The sequence below is a fragment of the Gopherus evgoodei genome, chromosome 1, assembly GCF_007399415.2.
Source record: "Gopherus evgoodei ecotype Sinaloan lineage chromosome 1, rGopEvg1_v1.p, whole genome shotgun sequence".
NCBI lineage: Eukaryota > Metazoa > Chordata > Testudines > Testudinidae > Gopherus > Gopherus evgoodei.
In genome coordinates this window covers 248162203-248179588 of record NC_044322.1, presented here as the reverse complement: position 1 = coordinate 248179588, position 17386 = coordinate 248162203, and the positions used below count along the sequence as shown (strand labels likewise).

Sequence of the window (17386 nt, the reverse complement as noted above, 5' to 3'; positions counted from 1 at the left end):
GTCTACACGGCACTTGGGAGCGAGCCTCCCCCAGACCCACGCTAACTGGGCTTGAGAGCTACTAGACTATAGCCCGGACGTGGAGCGGGGAGGAGGGGGGACCCTTGCCACGCCTGCAGCAGCTGAGCTCGGACCCATCCGCCCAGTGCTACGTTTATAACCCAGCGACCTCACAGCTCAGGGAGCGCTGAAGTCCCCCAGGCCTGCGGGCCGCGGCTGCCTCACAGCTCAGGCCCTGGGCGGGCGGCCAGGCCGCAACCCCGGCACCTGCTCCCCACCCCGGGTTGTTCCTGATGTATCTGGTCCCCCATCCCGCCTCCAGGCACCGGTGGAAGCAGGAGCCCGGTGCTGCCTCGGTCCCCGAGCGCTTCCAACCGGGGGCGGTCCCGGGTTGGTGCCAGGGGAGCAGGCCCAGCTCAGCGCCGCGAGGCAGCCCGCTCTGGAGAACCGGTTTCTCGTCTACTCTGTGTATTACGGTAACCACGAGACGCCCCCCGGCTGCTGCGCCAGGAACGGGAGGCGACTGCACAGAACCGCCAGGGATCCCAGCTCGTCTTCCCCGCCCCCCCCCGCCCCCGTTGTGTGACCTCACAGCCCCACCCCCGCGAGACAGCGGCCCCTGGCGCCTAACGCGCCTCGGACTCCGCCCCGCAGCGGGCAGGGAGGAACGGCCGGAACTGCCGCTTGCCAGAGCGAGGACGCGCGTAACTTCCGCACGGAGACACACAGACACCGAGCTCCATTCTCTCCCCCGCCCCCCTTAGGTAAACGTAATTTCCGGCGGTACCAACTGCTCCGGCTCGTCGTCACTTCCTCCGGCGCTTCCTGTTCGTGCCCAGCCCAGGTCGGCCTAGCTCGTGTTCCCGTGCCGTGCTGTCCCGTGCGCCTCCCTCCCCCCTTCCCCGCCGCCCGCTCGCTCCCTCCACCCCCAGCCCTCGCCGCACGCCCCGCGCTTTCCTCCCGCCTCCCGGGAGCCGCCGCCGCCGCCATGGCGATGAGACAGACCCCGCTGACGTGCTCCGGGCACACGCGGCCCGTGGTGGACTTGGCCTTCAGCGACATCACCCCCTACGGCTACTTCCTCATCAGCGCCTGCAAGGGTGAGCTCGGGGTCGGGGGGGGGGCCTCGCGCGCTCCTGCCATGAATGAGCTGGGGGCGGGGGGATCCCTGGCCGGGCTCGGCTCGGCAGCGCTCCGCTCCCCAACCAGCCAGCCGCTCCCTCCCTGGGGAGAGACGTGAGGGGGCGGGGCTTAGGGTGACCAGATGTCCCGATTGTATGGGGACAGTCCCGATTTTTGGGTCGCGTTCTTCTTATTTTTTGCAACCCCTGCTCTGATTTTTCACACTTGCTGTCCGGTCACCCTAAAGGGGCTGGTTTCCCCTGTTCTGCTCCCAGGTCTGGGTGCGGCCTCTATCAGGGTGCCTGAGCCCTGAAGCTGGCGGATGAGACCCCACCCCCAGTTCTAGTTACGTTACCGTGCGCTGTGGCCACGGATGTTGGAGACACCCAAACACACCTGAAGTCCTAACCCTAGGGTGGGAGACAAAAACTTGCTGATTGATGCCTTGCCCTGTACCCAGGCTGAGTTACGGATCTGGGATGGGGCAGCGCCAGGGGTCGGTCTAGAGGGAAGATAATGGGTGGGATTGTGTCACATTTCACCCACAGTGAGCATGATCTCAATTTGACATCTTAGATTGCACAGCTGTTCATTATGTAGTTGTAACCATTATTTCTTGCATGCTTTGGTCAGCTGATGTTTGTGGAAACTGTGCTGATGTTTGTGGAAACACCCTTATGGTTTTAGCAAATTGAAAAAAATATTGACAATTCATGCTTATTTCAGACTGTTCATACTCAGTCATTACTCCATTACCTAGCTGAGTAATGTTCAGCTCACATCTTAACAGTTCTTGTCATAATCTTAAAGGGATGGAAAATTTTAAAATTTTGGTAGTGGATTTTTTTAAATTCTGAAATTAGACACCCCCACCACCCCCCCCTCCCCGGTGAAAGTAGCAGTTCTGCAAGTTGCTGTGAGCCCAGCCCACTTCAGCCTCTGCACTTTCTAGGTGGTAGCTGATTATAAAATGAGATGTTTTTTCAAATAAATTAACTGGCTGATAAATGGACTTAGAGTGCTAGTATTACAGTACATTAGCAGCACTGAATTGACTTTTCTTCATGCTCATATCCCTTTCCAGCAGAGCTTTCTTCCAAACATAAAGATGCCACCCTCCCACCAAATACATGCATGCACATTTTATTTCTCTACATATCCCCTTCTGTAAAAGGCCCTTTTGGACCTTTTATTGAGTCTTGGTTGTATTTGTCTGTCTACAATGCCACTTTCTAATTCTGTTTATTTTTACAACTGCTTTATGTATCTGAAAAGTAATCTATATATCAGACAATTTTAAAATGAAACTTTTTGTAAGTGTGTTGGCATCAAAAGCAGATGCTAATATGTTGAAACTAAAACAAGTACAGCGCTGTAAACAGGGTGACAGAAAACTACTAATTAGTATATGAACCAGAACACACAAAAATGGTGGTATTATTTGTATTGCGGTAGTGTCTAAAGGCCCCAGCCAAAATTATGGCACCATTTTGTTAGATACATAGCAAGAGTCAGTCCCTATATGAACAGATACAAACTTAAAGCTGCATCTCTAATTAAATGGTAACAAAATATATTGTTTCAAAGGTATGTCACATTTCCATTGCCAAAGAGCTCTGGTGTTTTCTTTTTTGTTACACAGTAGCGTAACTGGAACTGTTTCATTAGAACTATGTTTGCTATTAAGCAAAATAAAGCTTTTATCTGAAAATTAATCTTTTTGTTTTTTGCCTAGATGGTAAACCTATGCTACGCCAGGGTGATACGGGTGACTGGATTGGAACATTTCTAGGTCATAAAGGTGCTGTCTGGGGTGCCACTCTGAATAGGGATGCCACTAAAGCAGCTACAGCAGCTGCAGATTTTACAGCGTAAGTAATGATTAATATTAAAATTTCACTGTGGTGTGGTTTCATCTTGTGATACCATATTTTTCTGAATTGAGGTGTTAAAGGAATTACGGTTTTATGAGACTTAAGATGGCTGAGGAGTCCTGTCCATGCTCAACAGGTTTTACCACATATATGACAGGTGGTTGCTTGGAGACAGCACAACTGATGACTGGGGTACTGTACATTTTCCTTCCTTCTCCACTGTTCCTCAGCCTCTTGAAGAAAATTACTTTGCTCAAAACAGGCTGAGGCTTGATGTATGATGCAACACCATTGCAGTCTAGTACCAGCCAACTCTTCTCAATTCATGGGGTCAGTGACTCTCAAGATATGCTTTCAGGGTGTCATTGTAACATTTCCTCTGTCCCTCCGCAAATTCTGTACCGTGACTTAAGTTGAGAGAAGAGAACTTGCTTCAGAAGACAAGTATCAGCCATCTGCATACAGTGACCAGCCCAGTGAAGTTGCTTTTTCATAATCTTCGACTCAACACTGGTGGTGGTAGCTGCAAAGAGAACGCTGGCATTTGGTGCAGTGATCTTCCTATCTGATATGGAGAATCTTCCTAAGGCAGTGCTGGTGGTATCACTCCAGATGGCTTTGGTATGTCATCCATGTCTCATACACATAAAGAAGAGTGGGGATGACTACTGCTTTGTAGACCAGGATCTTAGTTTCCATCTGCAGATCTCTGCCGATAAAGACATGATGAAGCAACTTTCCAAAGGATGCTCTGGCACAACACGTCCTGTGTTCAAACTCCACATTGAAATTGGCTGTCTGGAAGAGGTGGCTACCAAGATAAGGGAAATAGTCACCACCGATGACAATTTGTCAGAGAAGGGGGCAGCTTGTTCTGGGGCAGGCTGGTGGAGCCACCCTAGTTTTCTCAATGTGGAGGAAAAGTCACAGGTGCCTGAGAAAAAATCTAGAGGGGATTGCGAGTCAGCTTTGGTATGCGTGAGGACAACACTGTCATCAGCATACTGAAGACGAGTAATAACAGTCCTGCTGACTTTAGTTTTAGAATGAAGATGCCGCAAGTTGAAGAGCTGGCCTTCCATGTGATGCAGTAATCCCAGTTCCAGCAGAAAGGCAGTCACGAAGAAGAATAAAGATAATGGCAAGATAGCTAGAAAAAGGATTTGGGGCAGTAACACAGCCCAGCTTAACGCCAGCACAGATGATATATGGGTCTGTCGCCAGCCCAGTAGAGAAGATGGTGGAGGTCATACCATCGTGAAGTAGCCTGAGAATGCAAATGAACTTCAATGGACAACTGAACCTAGATAACACCTTCCATAATGGTCCATGATTGAGGGAATCAGAGGCATTAGTTAGGTCAGTAAATGCCATAAATAATGGCTGGTGGTATTCTCTACACTTTTTTTGGATCTGTTGTGCTACAAAAATCATGTTGGTGGTGCCCTGAGACGGTCTGAAACCGCAGAGGGATTCCAAAAGGACATCTTCAGCAAGAGGGAGGAAATGGTTCAAAAGTATGCAAGCAAGGGTCTTCCCAGCAATGGATACGAGGTCAATGCCTCACTAATTCCTGCACATTGACTTGTCCCCTTTCTTAAAGTGGTCATAATATTAGCATTCTTTAGGTAGCATTCTTTAGCATTATTTCCTCATTAACTCAAATTCTAACAAGAAGTTGATGAAGTTTTTACATGAGTGCTATTCCACCAATTTTGAAGACTTTCACAGGGACACTGTCTGGGAGCATGGCGCCTTATTGTGTCTAATCTGAGTAACGGCACCCCAGTCTTCCTCTGGGGTGGAAGGGTCTGCAAGCGGTTCTGTTACTAGATGCTAAGAAATGGACTTGATGGTGAGAGCTGAGACTTCAGATTTGCGGTTCAGTAGTTTTAAAGTGCTCCTTCCAACATTGCTTATGGGCTGCATTGTCCTTAAGGAAGGTGGAGCTGTCCTGAGATTTGCTTGAAAAAAGCTTCTCATATCAGGTTGATCAGCAAAACTCGGGATCTCCCTGGCATTTTCCTGTTGCCACTGATTCTTGATGTCTCGCAGCCTCCTTTGAACTACAGCTTTAAGCCTATGTTAAGTCTCTCATTTTTGCAGGTTCATTTTGCCAAGTGTAAAATGGCATTCTCTACACTTTTCTTCTGATTAATAAGTGCTAAGATTTCCTGATTCTCATTAAACTAATTTTAATGGCGGTGAGTGGAGTATGCAATCTCTTGAGCCCTTGTGAATAATGGTCTTGAACTCCTCCCAGTGTGTGTGGATATCATTGATGTTGTTGGGTAAGTCAGAGAGCCTCTCATGAGGCATTGCTGAAGGGTCTTACAACTAGTGTGGTTTTGAAGTGCCACCGTACCAAATCTCTTCTGCATTCCTTTTGGTTGTTTACGGCGTTGTGGTGAAAGCTGCATGTTCATAATTGATCTGTCTGGCAGTCATCCATACCTCTCATGGCTCGTTTAATATGGACATCAGTGTGATCATATGCCCTGATGGCGACTTGGTAAAAAAAGATTCCAGTGCCTGAAATGTGGGTGTTTACAAGTGGTCCTATATTTATGCCTCTATCTAAAGATGGTATTTGTGATAAGCAAATCATGCTTCACACATCTGCCTTCTGTCAAGGTTTTTTTTCCCCACTTTGAACTTTAGAGCATGAGAAGTGGGGACCTGCATGAACACTTCTAAGCTTAATTACTAGCTTAGGTTTGGTACGCTGCCACCAGCCAGAATTTAGTGTCTGGCACACTTTCTGTTCCCCCAAAACCTTCCCTGGGGAACCCAGACCCAAACCCCTTGGGTCTTTAAAACAAGGAGGAATTAACCATCCCCTCTCCTTTCCCCCCACCAATCCCTGGTGAGTTCAGACTCAATCCCTTGGATTTTAAAACAAGGAAAAATCAATCAGGTTCTTAAAAAGAAAGCTTTTAATTAAAGAAAACTTTTTTTGTATCTCTGTAAAATCAGGATGGAAAATGCTTTACAGGGTACTCAGATTCATATATGCTAGAGGGACCGCTCCTCCCCCCCCCCCCCCCGCCCGCCTTAGATTCAAAGTTACAGCAAACAGGTAAAAATACTTCCAGCAAAAAGACAAATTTACAAGTTAAGAAAACAAACATAAGACTAATCCGCCTTGCCTGGCTATTACTTACAATTTTGAAACATGAAAGACTGATTCAGAAAGATTGGGAAAGCCTGGGTGTACGTCTGGTCCCTCTTAGCCCCAAGAGCGAACAACGAACAAAAAAAAAAGCACAAACAGACTTCCCTCCACCAAGATTTGAAAGTATCTTGTCCTCCTATTGGTCCTCTGGTCAGGTGTCAGACAGGTTTACTGAGTTTCTTAACCCTTTACAGGTAGAAGAGACATTAACCCTTAACCATCTGTTTGACACCTTCATTTTCCAGACGGCTCTCACTGAGGGCAGCAATTTCGATGTCATATCCTGCAAGTTTGCTAGCTGTCATGGCACTTCTTTCAGGACAGTCACTGCTTGGGAAATCCATGAGAGGGTGTGAACATTCCAAGGGTGAACTTCATTACTTTGCTTCTTATGTTCTGACTGTAGGTAGAATGATCTAGCGCGGTGGAGGGGTTGGGAGAGCCTATGTTTAGGGCACCTTACCTTTCCTAGTCCATTCCCCATTCATGGTGAGCAGAAGGAATCCTGAAAAGGACTGCTCAGTAGTGGCTGCAGCTGTCAAATTGAGCTTCTGTCTCACAAATCCAAGCGCAAGATTACCAACACATGGTTGCCACTTGCATGCAGATTAGTGACTAGGGACTCCCAGAGATCACTGCTTGTCTCCTTCCCCCCCCCCCCCCACTACTCATCCATTGCCATGGGACTTTGTTAATGGGAGATGTTAACACCATTGGCAGAGGCCTATGTGTGAAATCTTTTAACGTGAGTCAGTGCACAAGTGGCAACCTCACAAAACTTGACAAGAAGGAGCCCTGGAGCTGGTGGCAGGGAAGTTTGAGACAACCGGAGGTCTCAGTCTTGCTGCAGCCCTTACCCACCTTCACAGCTGCAGAGGACTGACAGGTCCTGGAAATATACCTGTTCTGCCCTCTTTGTCTGGAATCTCCCCTCAGAACTGTTCAGCAGGGGTGGCCCTACTAGGAGTACACAACTCCGGATGACGTAGTTCTGAGGGTCATTGGGACACACAAGCCTCTCCACCACAACAGGATAACGATCCAAGGAGAGGAATGGTAGCTAATACTGTCAAGTTGGATAACTGCCCTATTTTATGGATGAACAGCCCGATTAATAGCATATAGTGGCCTGCACAGACAATTCAGGTATCCTTCATAATTCTTAATTATGTTGCAATTATGTGGGATACCAGAGTTAATGATTTTGTTCCACCACTGCTAATTCCCTACTTTTAACACTCCGTTTTTCCTTTGCTCATGGGTCAAGTAGTAATCTATTCAACTTTCCCACCAAGATTTTGCATAGAAGCATGTAACTCAAAGTACCTGCTGTTACGTGAAATTGATGAATATTGGATATTCTTGAGCCTCAGTCTTACATCACCTTGATGTCACTGGGGATACTTGCAGTATGGAGAGTTAAGTATGTGTGCAAGTCTTTGTGAAAATGTGAATTCCATTCATGAGCACTTAGTCTATGTAGATCTAAGTAGGAATACTGTACCAATCTACCTCTAAAGCTGCAAGTGCTGTTAATTCTAAATTGCTTCTAGAGAGAAGAGAGGTAGGAGCAATGGGCTGGTAGTACAAAAGAATTAAGGAAATGGCTTTTTTTTTTTTGCGGGGGGGGGGGAGGGGAGAGTATTCTCACAAACTAATTATTTCCAGTACTGGGTTTTAACTATTTGAGAAACCCACCTTTATCCAGAATGGTGATCCCTAATGTGCAGTAATGATCAGAACATCATAGACCTTTTTGTACGTAATTACTGTGTTAGAAATAATGGTAGTTATCCGGGAAATGTCCCTGTAAACAGAACAGCCAAATTAGCTTGTCATAAAGTCAGTACTGGCTAATGAAACCACACTTGTACTTTCTTGTCTTTCAGCAAAGTATGGGATGCTGTTTCAGGGGATGAACTGATCACACTGGCTCACAAGCATATTGTCAAAAGTGTGGATTTTACTGAGGTATGAAAAATCTTCGTCTTATTTGTCAGGGAGTCAAACAGTTAGATGTAACTGTTGCCCTTGTTTTCATGTGCTTTATGCTTTGTCGGGAAGGTTCAGGTGAGCCTTTCATTTCTGAGGATGAAATGATTGTAATAGGTGTTTTAGCAGGTTACTAGAAAAGTGCTATTGTAATATTCATCGTAAAAGTAACATTTTAGTTTTTAATAAAAAAGCTGACTTGCCATGACTTCTAACTATTTCAGGACAGCAATTACCTGTTGACAGGTGGACAAGATAAATTGTTGCGTATTTATGACTTGAGCAAGCCAGAAGCAGGTTAGTCCGTTTTTCTTATCCTACTGACGCATTCATTTTGTAGAGTTGCACACAATTCAGTTGACTGTTCCTTTGAAAATATTCAAATCTATTCTATTTCATGAATTATACTTAAGAGATCAAGATTTGAAATTCTGTTCTTAATGGTTGGTGTTGATAGGATTTGAGATCTAAATTACTGTTGTAGGAGGTGCTGAGAATCAATAGCATCCTTCAGGTTGCATCGCCTCTTATTTATTTTACTGTCAACACTAGCTTGATTTGAAGCTTTCTATTTTTAAGGTGAGCTAAAGAATTTAAAAATGTGCAATCATTTTAAACAGTTTGATGTCTCCTCAGTATGGAGCATGGGTTCATGCACACAAGGTAACTGCCTTTGTGTGTTTGCCGGGTTCCGTGTGCCCGCATCTTGCATTTACCTTCAGGGACATGTAAACTTGTTTAACACCAGCTACTTTGTAACGTTTCCAGTGTTTCTAGACTAGGGGCTTGTCTAAACAATAAAGTTGCGCTGGTTTAATTTAAATGGATTTTTAAACAGTTAGTTTGAGCCTGTTCAAAAACATGTGTGGACACTCATTTTGGTTTGAGTGGCTCATTTCAGTTTAGCTTATACCTGTTCCTAATTTACTTGTTCTCAGCTGAAGTAAGAGAGTTAGCATTAATTTAACTTCATTAGTTTAAATTCATACATGAAGTTAAATTAGTGCAACTTCCTTGTGTAGACAAGCTCTAAGAAGCAGGTATCAACTAGGCCTGTGTCACTCACTCCTGGAATTACTTCAGGTAAAAAATAAAATACAACTCTAGCAACTTGACAGCATTGTCATCCTGATGCCATTATTGATTTATACAACTGGTAATTATTTATAGTGACTTTTTTATAAATAAGGTGAAATGGTTTGTTCATTGATTTTAAGTGGTAAGATTTTGTTTTTAATCTCCCTGTTATTTCATGTACTAAGATGTTTGCTTTAATCTTAAGAACCTCAGGTGGTCAGTGGACATACTTCGGGTATTAAAAAGGCTTTATGGAGCAGTGATGACAAACAGATTCTTTCAGCTGATGATAAAACTGTCCGGTAAGAAATACTAACTTTCCATTTAAAAAAATGCTGTTCTCACTCCATATAATTGTATTTGGGTACAGTTGGCTTTTGGGTTTATAATACTAAAAACATGGTTATGTTTAGAACTCAGATTCATTTATTTCTGTAACTTAAGTATATAAACATCAATAGTCAGTGTCTGATTTGTGGTATGTGGGATCTCTAATTATTATATACCAGGTGAGGTGGTCTTATGTTGACCTTTCTGAATGTCCTAATCTATGAAGGTATATAGCTGAGATAAGAATTGTTACTGATGTGATCTTATCGAATATGTTTTCTGTCACTAAGCCCCAATATACCAGTTGATTAATTTCATATTGTTAAGTCACTTCCCTCTGCTTTTTTCATGGCAAAAACCCCAGAGAGGATGAATTCATAACTGGGATGAGTCCTGTACTGAGGCATTGGGAAGGAACTCTTATTGCCTGTGAAGAAATAGTGGCAAACAAATAACTTGGCCTTTAGTACCATGTCCATCATAGTCAAGCTTGAAAAATGTACCAGGCATTCACTAATCAGAAGCTGATATAAACGATGGGGAAGAGTTCTGCTGTCTGGAGGCAGTGCTCTGGTGACAGGCTCAGTCCTCTTTCCCCATCTTGCCACACTAGTGAAAAAGGGGAGGGCATTGGGATTCTTACAATGTCCTACCCCAATCACTGTATCTTTGGCTCACATCTGACTAGTAGGTGTCTGATAAACTTGAAGCCCCCACAGCCCCTCTGACTGGAAAGGAAGAGCATTCTTTTTGTTTGGTTTTTTCCCCCCATTGCCTAGAACCTCCTGAGCAAGGTTGGTGGAATTTATACTACTACTGCTGCTGTGACCAGGGTGTTATATCCTCTCCTCATCCCCATGACTTCTGTCTGATGTGATGTTGAGTGCAGAGTAGTAGAGAGGTCTGTGGAATGGGGTGGGGTCAACTCTGCCATTCAGTCCCTCCTCCTCAGGCTCCTTTATCTCCATCAGCAACTGACAGGTTCACAGGGTTTGAAATAATAGTAATTAAAACTGGAAATATCTTGATTTAGTTTTCACTCTGCTGAAGCTTAGCAGAGACCCTAGAGCTGACAGTTTACAGTCATGTATTAGCATTGGTCCCCCTGCACCCGCACCAGAATCCAGCTTCCTAGTGATAACACTTTTATGAAGTCTTGATCATAAGTGTTATTACTAGGAAGCTGGATTGCTCAGGGCACTGGTGATTGTGTACAGAGCTTATCATCCCTGGGTGACTGACTGAAACACCAGACCAGTTTAAGAGTGTAAGTATCACTAAGTGTTGCTGTAGCAGAACCCTTGCTGCATTCTGCTCCAGAGGTAGCTGTATTTTAAGAGCATGTTGTGGCCAGTTCAGCATACCATTAACAATCTAGAATGACTAGAACCAAAGCCTTGCATTGATGTGAATGGAAGTAATGTGGCTTACTTAAGTAATTTTAAGTATTTTTTTTTTCCCAACAGCCTCTGGGACCGGAATACCATGACTGAAGTAAAAGCAATAAATGTTTCAATGTCTGTGAGCAGCATGGAGTATGTTCCTGAGGGAGAGATACTGGTGGTAACCTATGGGAGGACTATTGCTTTTCATAGTGCAGAGACGTAAGTTTCAAACTTGAAATCTTCAGAAGTATAAAGAGGAGTAGAGGGCATATGGGAGGAGCAACAGGTGACACTGAGCCAGTAGGGTTGTGGGAAAAGGATCTCGATCTGCCACTCTAATGAAACTAAAATTTCTCCTTCTTTTTTCTGCCCTTGTTTTCCCCAAAATAAAGAGGCATAGACTCTCATCTTTAGTTTAACTATAAAAATCTAGCGGAAATAGTACTTGAAAATCATTACCAGCTAACAGTTGTTTGCAGGTCTCTATCCAATTCTTATTGGGTGTATCACTAAAGAGTATCACTAAACCACCTCAGTTTGTAGTGATTAGCATCTTTTTCGGGGTGGTGGTAGAGAGGCAAAGGTCTGACTGAGGTTGAGGAATGAACTACTCAGTCAGCCCTAGAATTAAACTTACTAGCACACACATCTAAACTAATGGGCATATAAATTTGCCACAGCTATACATGGGTATAGTACTTACAAATAATAATTCTCAACAAGAGCATTTATTATATTGGTTTCTCTATCTAATACCTCAATCAGAATCAGGGCCCAATTGTGGACAAACTCCCCACAGAGCTTACAGTTTAACAAGCCTTTTTGTTAAAGGACAACTTTCCAACAAATTACTCATTAACTCACTGTTAAGACTCTTGTACTAGCGAATAAGTAACCAGGGTACCAATGTCCAAGAGTTTACTATGCAAAATTAGACAAAACAATTTGAAGACAAGGAAAAAGAAGAGATTAAGGGAAGAAGAAGGGCGGCAGACAAGAATATGACGACTTTGTTTGGCTATGCATGTATCATCAGGCAGCAAATATTTTTGCATGTATAACTTATTAAACCAAAATTAGTTTTATTGTATATGATTTACTTAAAGTAAAAATCTGAAGTTGTAATGCAACACAAGTAGCCCATGCAAGAGAACTGTTACAGTGCGTACAATAAGTGAGACATTGGTCACAAAGCCTTAAGGTGTAATAGCTTGTCTTTAGTTTAGTGAAATGTGAATTTACCATCTTAAGATTTATACTGGAAATGGCATTTTTAAAAAGCTGTGATTTGTAGGAACAGCATCACATTTTCCTAGACTGACAGGCTTAAAGTGCTGTTTTTAAAAAATATGTATAGCATTAACAAAACTTTTTCCCTAGTCTGGAGCAGATTAAATCGTTTGAAGCTCCTGCTACAGTCAACTCTGCATCCCTTCACCCTGAGAAAGAATTTCTTGTTGCAGGTGGTGAAGACTTTAAACTTTATAAATATGACTATAATACAGGAGAAGAGCTAGGTAAGTTTTCCAGTTTTCATGTGGTAAAGATTATAATTTGATTTCACACTATCTTGTGACAATTTGTACTCAGATTAAATTTGGAAGTTTATTTAGCTCTCTCATTATTTCAGAACACATTTGTTACATATTTAAAGGCATGCTGTTAACTTGAACTAGTCTAAAAAATATAGCCCGCAGCCTCCTGCACCAACAAACCTAACACAACATTTTCAGAGCAGCCTGGAATAAGCAGGTGTCCACTCCAATAGGAATGCATGAGTCAGATTCAGTGTTGATGTAAATAGTAGTGTAAATTGCATATGGGGTGTAAAATAGTGTAGTATTCACTGGTTGCGCGAAAAAATAAGTTACTTAAATATTTCATTTGCTTGTATGGACAATGCATATGTTTGTTTCTCCACATTCTTTATCTGTTTTTTTGCCAGCCAAATGAATTTAGCAATATTCTTGTTTTTGAAGCACACGAGAATTTTGCCAATTCAAGTCCCATACTAGTTTAGAATAATGGATATAGTTGGGAGGGTAGATGGAAGAGCCTGATGTGCACTCATGATACCTGTGTCTTATTTGTTGGTATGCTTGCTTTATACAAGAAGGGAAATGGTTATTTCCCTGGAACAGACTAGCAATTGGTTATTAACTTGTCAGTTTTTAATTCAGTAGCACATTTTGATAGGCACCAAAATTCAAGTTCACCAGGGTGCATTTGTAGCTTGTACTCCTTGGTCAGAGAAGATACATGTGCAACCTTTTGAGAAACTACTGTATTTAAAAAACAAAACAAAACCTTCTTTCTTCTTTTCCTTCCCCTCTTCACCAGTAATTCATTAGTTCTGTTTATTTGTTGCCTAAGATTTGAAATTTAACATTGTGCCAAAACTATTTCTTATAGAATCTTACAAAGGACACTTTGGTCCCATTCACTGTGTGAGATTTAGCCCAGATGGAGAGTTGTATGCTAGTGGCTCTGAGGATGGAACGTTAAGACTGTGGCAGACGACAGTAGGGAAAACATACGGTCTTTGGAAATGTGTAGTTCCTGGTAAGAACTTTGTGTGTATTTTTGTAAAACTCAGTTGCATGAGAACTTGTCAAAATCTTTCGTGGGTGAATACCCACTTTGTGCATCTGACAAAGTGGATATTCACCTATGAAAACTTATGCTCCAATACATCTGTTAGTCTATAAGGTGCCACGGGACTCTTTGTCGCTTTTTACAGATCCAGACTAACTTCTCTGATACCTATCAATCTTGTGCAACTAGTTGCCAATTAAGTCAGACCTGGCAGAGTAACTTCTTTCCTTTAACAATCTCTATATCAGACCCATTCAATTTAATTAATAAATACTTGCTGTTTCATTTTTGCAGCTACAATAAGCTAATTTAATAAACACTTTCTCGGTGACTATTCTAAGCAAAATAGTCTCATGTAGAGTTTTTTCTTTTGGTGTTATAGAAATGTAAAATAAGATTCAAACAACACGTGACACACACTGTTTTTTTCAGTAATTTAAGAAAGGACAAGACAGTAGAAACAAGTGTGCATAAGTAGAGAAGCAAAGAGTGGTGTTATAAAATTGAGGGAATTTTAAAAATTAATTTGATAAAACCAGCAATAAAATGCCTAGCCACATGCAGAACAGCTCTCCAGTAATTGGAAGTGTTTGCCAACCCTCCTGCCCCTCTCACCACTAGACACAGTTTTAAAATGAGCTTTTTTTTTTTTTTTTCACTTAAAAATAACTGGGGATCTTCTGTCAGAGTCTGAGGTGAATGGGGATTAGGATTAACAAAATTAGAAGAAATGTTTTTGTTTTTCACAGAAGAGGAGGGTGGAGAGCTGGCAAAAGCAAGGGTCAGCCTTCCAGGAACTGCAGAAGAGGAGCTAGGTAATGTATTGATAACTATCTACTTCAAATACACCTAACAGTATCAGAACTAATCCACAGGGATTAATCTGCATAACACTTCTTTTAGTATATGTGGATACTGTGTCAGGTCTTTACTGATGCTTTTCAAAATTCACAAGATCCCTGAACCTAGTTTCCTGAGAATATGTGGAAATAGCCAAACATTTAAAAAAATCAAGAAGCTAATGAGAAAATTATAGACCAGTGAGTGGAACTGTGTGTAATCTTGTAAATGTTTTAAAGGGATATGGTGAAACATTTGTGAAAAGTTTAATTTTAAAGATGGTTTCAGGTCCTGCTATGGTGGTTATTTTATTTTCTGTATCTAAGATGAAGCTTGAAAGTAATTTTCCTATTTTAACCACAGAAGACCTTGCTTCTGAAAATTCAGATTCCATCTACAGCTCAACTCCTGAAGTTAAGGCTTGACCATCACAGCTGTTATGCAACAAGTGGACATAGAGACTAAATCAAGCAAATGGTGATAAGCAGCAGCCTTCCAGAGTGCGCTCTCTACATAAGGCAAAGATGGGCAGTAATTGATGAGAATATGTTGGAACTGGCTAGGTGGTATCCATAAGAGAACTGAGTATCTAAAAAGACAAGTAGTAGTGTTTTGCTATATTTTAGCACACCTGCCTACTGTCTGAGTGAAGTGTGCAAGCCAAGATCCAGTCTCTCCAATTTCAATTAAACTTATTGTAGTGTGTTTTCTTTATTATGGAGAAAAAATGTAATGGCTTTTACCAGTATTTTTTTTTCTGAAAGTTGACAGATGTGGCGTTAGTTGTAAAGACGGGATTATGTGCTCAAGTATTTGGTTCGGTTTTTCTGTTTCATTGTACACCGCTTCTGAACATCTGACTGTTTGTTTTCAGTTGTCTAAATAAAATGCCCTGACAACAGACTCATATTTTATTGTTGTTAACATTGGGTTCATGGAATAGAAGAGCAATTGTTATTGCACAGCTCTTACTAATATTCATTTTTTTAGTATTCTGCAAAGAGGAAAAGGGAACAAGAGCATTTTTCCATATTCAAGTCTCTGGAAAAGTAGGCGATGGGTACCCTGCTTCACAAGTCTTGTATCTTTTTTATTCTTTAAACTTAGTTAAAATCTCTAAAAGATCATTTTTTGAAACACCTGAAGTATATACTGCAAACATATTTTGGTTGTACATCAGAATTGTTTCAGAAGCTGACCATATTCCTTTACAGTGGATTTGTACAGAGCATGCTTTTAGTTATCCAAGCTGGCTTACAAAATAGGTTTCTCTTTTCCTTCAATATAAACCATATTTTTCTTCATTAAAGCCATGAAATTATCATACTTAAATTTGTAATGTCACTTATTTAATATTGTATAACTTTTTATTTATATAGTGCATGTGTGCAGCAGCCTGATAGCCACAGCTTTCTTCCTTTCTGAGAGGTAATAAAGGCATCATTTATCAAATAATGTGGCTTCAAGAGAAATAGCTTTTGACAAAACAGTCTTCTTGCTCTTATAGTCTGCCAAATAAATTCTAAGTGAACCAAAATGTGAATTTCATGGCATGGGGATGAGGATTTTAAAATGTTACTTGTTCTTCTGGTGTTCAGACTTGCAGTCCTTAAAATACCAGAATGGCTTCTTCAAAAGAAATGATATGTAGCTTTATCATACTTCTAAAGATTTAAAGAGAATTTAAAAAGTGAACTTTGTGAATGCAGTTAAGAGTTCAAGTGGATTTATAAAAGTTAAAATAAGTCAAACATAGTATGAATCCTTGTTTTCTTTCCATATTTTAAAGTAGTAGTAACTGTCAAATGTAATTTATAGTAAAACTTATCTGACTCTAATTTAACAGACTTTACAAAAGTAATACTTCATTGCAGTGGAGGACTGGAAATAGAGAATGGCAAGATCTTAAATGAAGAATCTAATTTTAGACTCCTAAATCCATATTTAAGCAGATGCTTAATTTTCAGAACAGTTGAGCATCAATAGCTACTTAAGTGTTCACCTTTTTTCAAAAATCATGCAGCTGCCTGGTGGCTTCCGCTAGCATCAATTGGAGCTATTGTGTTCTCAGCATTTCTGAAAAAATCAGGTACATGCCTTAGTTGGAATTTAGCTTTTCAAACTATCATATCTTGAAGTTAGTGTTGAAAAGTACCTAGTTGCTTTTTAATCTAATTTTTTAATTTGGTCTTTACCTAATAGCTTAAAATACTATCCAAAGTCTATATGCTGTATCAAAATCTTTTAGCCCTGAGCCTTGCTGTCTTGTAGTGACCTATCGAAGTGAAATTTTGCAGTTTCTGGTGCTAGAATGAAGGATGGGGGCCAAAACAGACAAATTAAAAGGTTTTGGGTGTGAGACCACATTCTTACAAACTTTGAAAAATGTGTGCATAGGGAAGTTTTAAATAAGGTCTAACAAGTTTTAAATTTGTATGCTGTGACATTCCCCTCTGGTATTATCTGGACTGGTGATCTGCTAGGTCACTCTAGTCCTTGCCTCTGGGAGCCAGCTTTACCCTGCTCTGCTGTGATAACCCCCGCTCCTGGGCTGTTCATGCACAGCCTCTGGCATGTAAGCTGCTCCTTGGATTGTGCAACTGAATGTCACTAGCCAATATCTCCAGTCCCAGACACAACCTTAGGAACCTTCATCTTGCAGTTTCCAGTTATGCCTACTGGATGCTGCAAGCTTTTATGAGTTAGTCAATTTAACAAAGAAATTGAAATGTACCAGGCTTTTTATCCCAAGGGAGGTCTCTGGCATGCTTTAAACCAAATGCACTGCTTTAGGTAGAATAAACAGACTTATAATCACTTAAAATCTATCATAGTTATTAAGTCAAAACATAAGTCAGATTTGGTCATATGAAATAAAAGCAAAATGCATTCTAAGCTTCTCTTAACATTTTCAGTGCCCTTACAAACTTAGATGCTTCTCACCATGGGTTGGCTGATTGTCCTTTAGCTAGGCTCTCCACTTTGATCAGTGCTTC

General features: G+C 41.6%; 1 protein-coding gene across 1 annotated transcript; it reads left to right on the top strand.

The window, feature by feature from the left end:
• The first annotated feature begins 694 nt into the window (after window positions 1–694).
• On the top strand, window positions 695–15716 carry STRAP (serine/threonine kinase receptor associated protein). Its single transcript, XM_030542125.1, has 10 exons — window positions 695–1100; window positions 2858–2993; window positions 8061–8142; window positions 8388–8460; window positions 9446–9542; window positions 11037–11174; window positions 12336–12472; window positions 13368–13517; window positions 14300–14365; window positions 14754–15716. The coding sequence occupies exons 1-10, from the start codon at window positions 989–991 to the stop codon at window positions 14813–14815; spliced, it is 1053 nt and encodes a 350-aa protein (XP_030397985.1). The 5' UTR covers window positions 695–988; the 3' UTR covers window positions 14816–15716.
• Window positions 15717–17386: the final 1670 nt, after the last annotated feature.

Bases quoted from the DNA above. Each gene is read 5' to 3' on its own strand.
- STRAP (XM_030542125.1), top strand. From the start codon at position 989: ATGGCGATGAGACAGACCCCGCTGACGTGCTCCGGGCACACGCGGCCC. The intron at 9,543-11,036 runs GTAAGAAATACT...TTTTCCCAACAG, and splicing joins GCTGATGATAAAACTGTCCG to CCTCTGGGACCGGAATACCA. The intron at 14,366-14,753 runs GTAATGTATTGA...TTTTAACCACAG, and splicing joins AACTGCAGAAGAGGAGCTAG to AAGACCTTGCTTCTGAAAAT.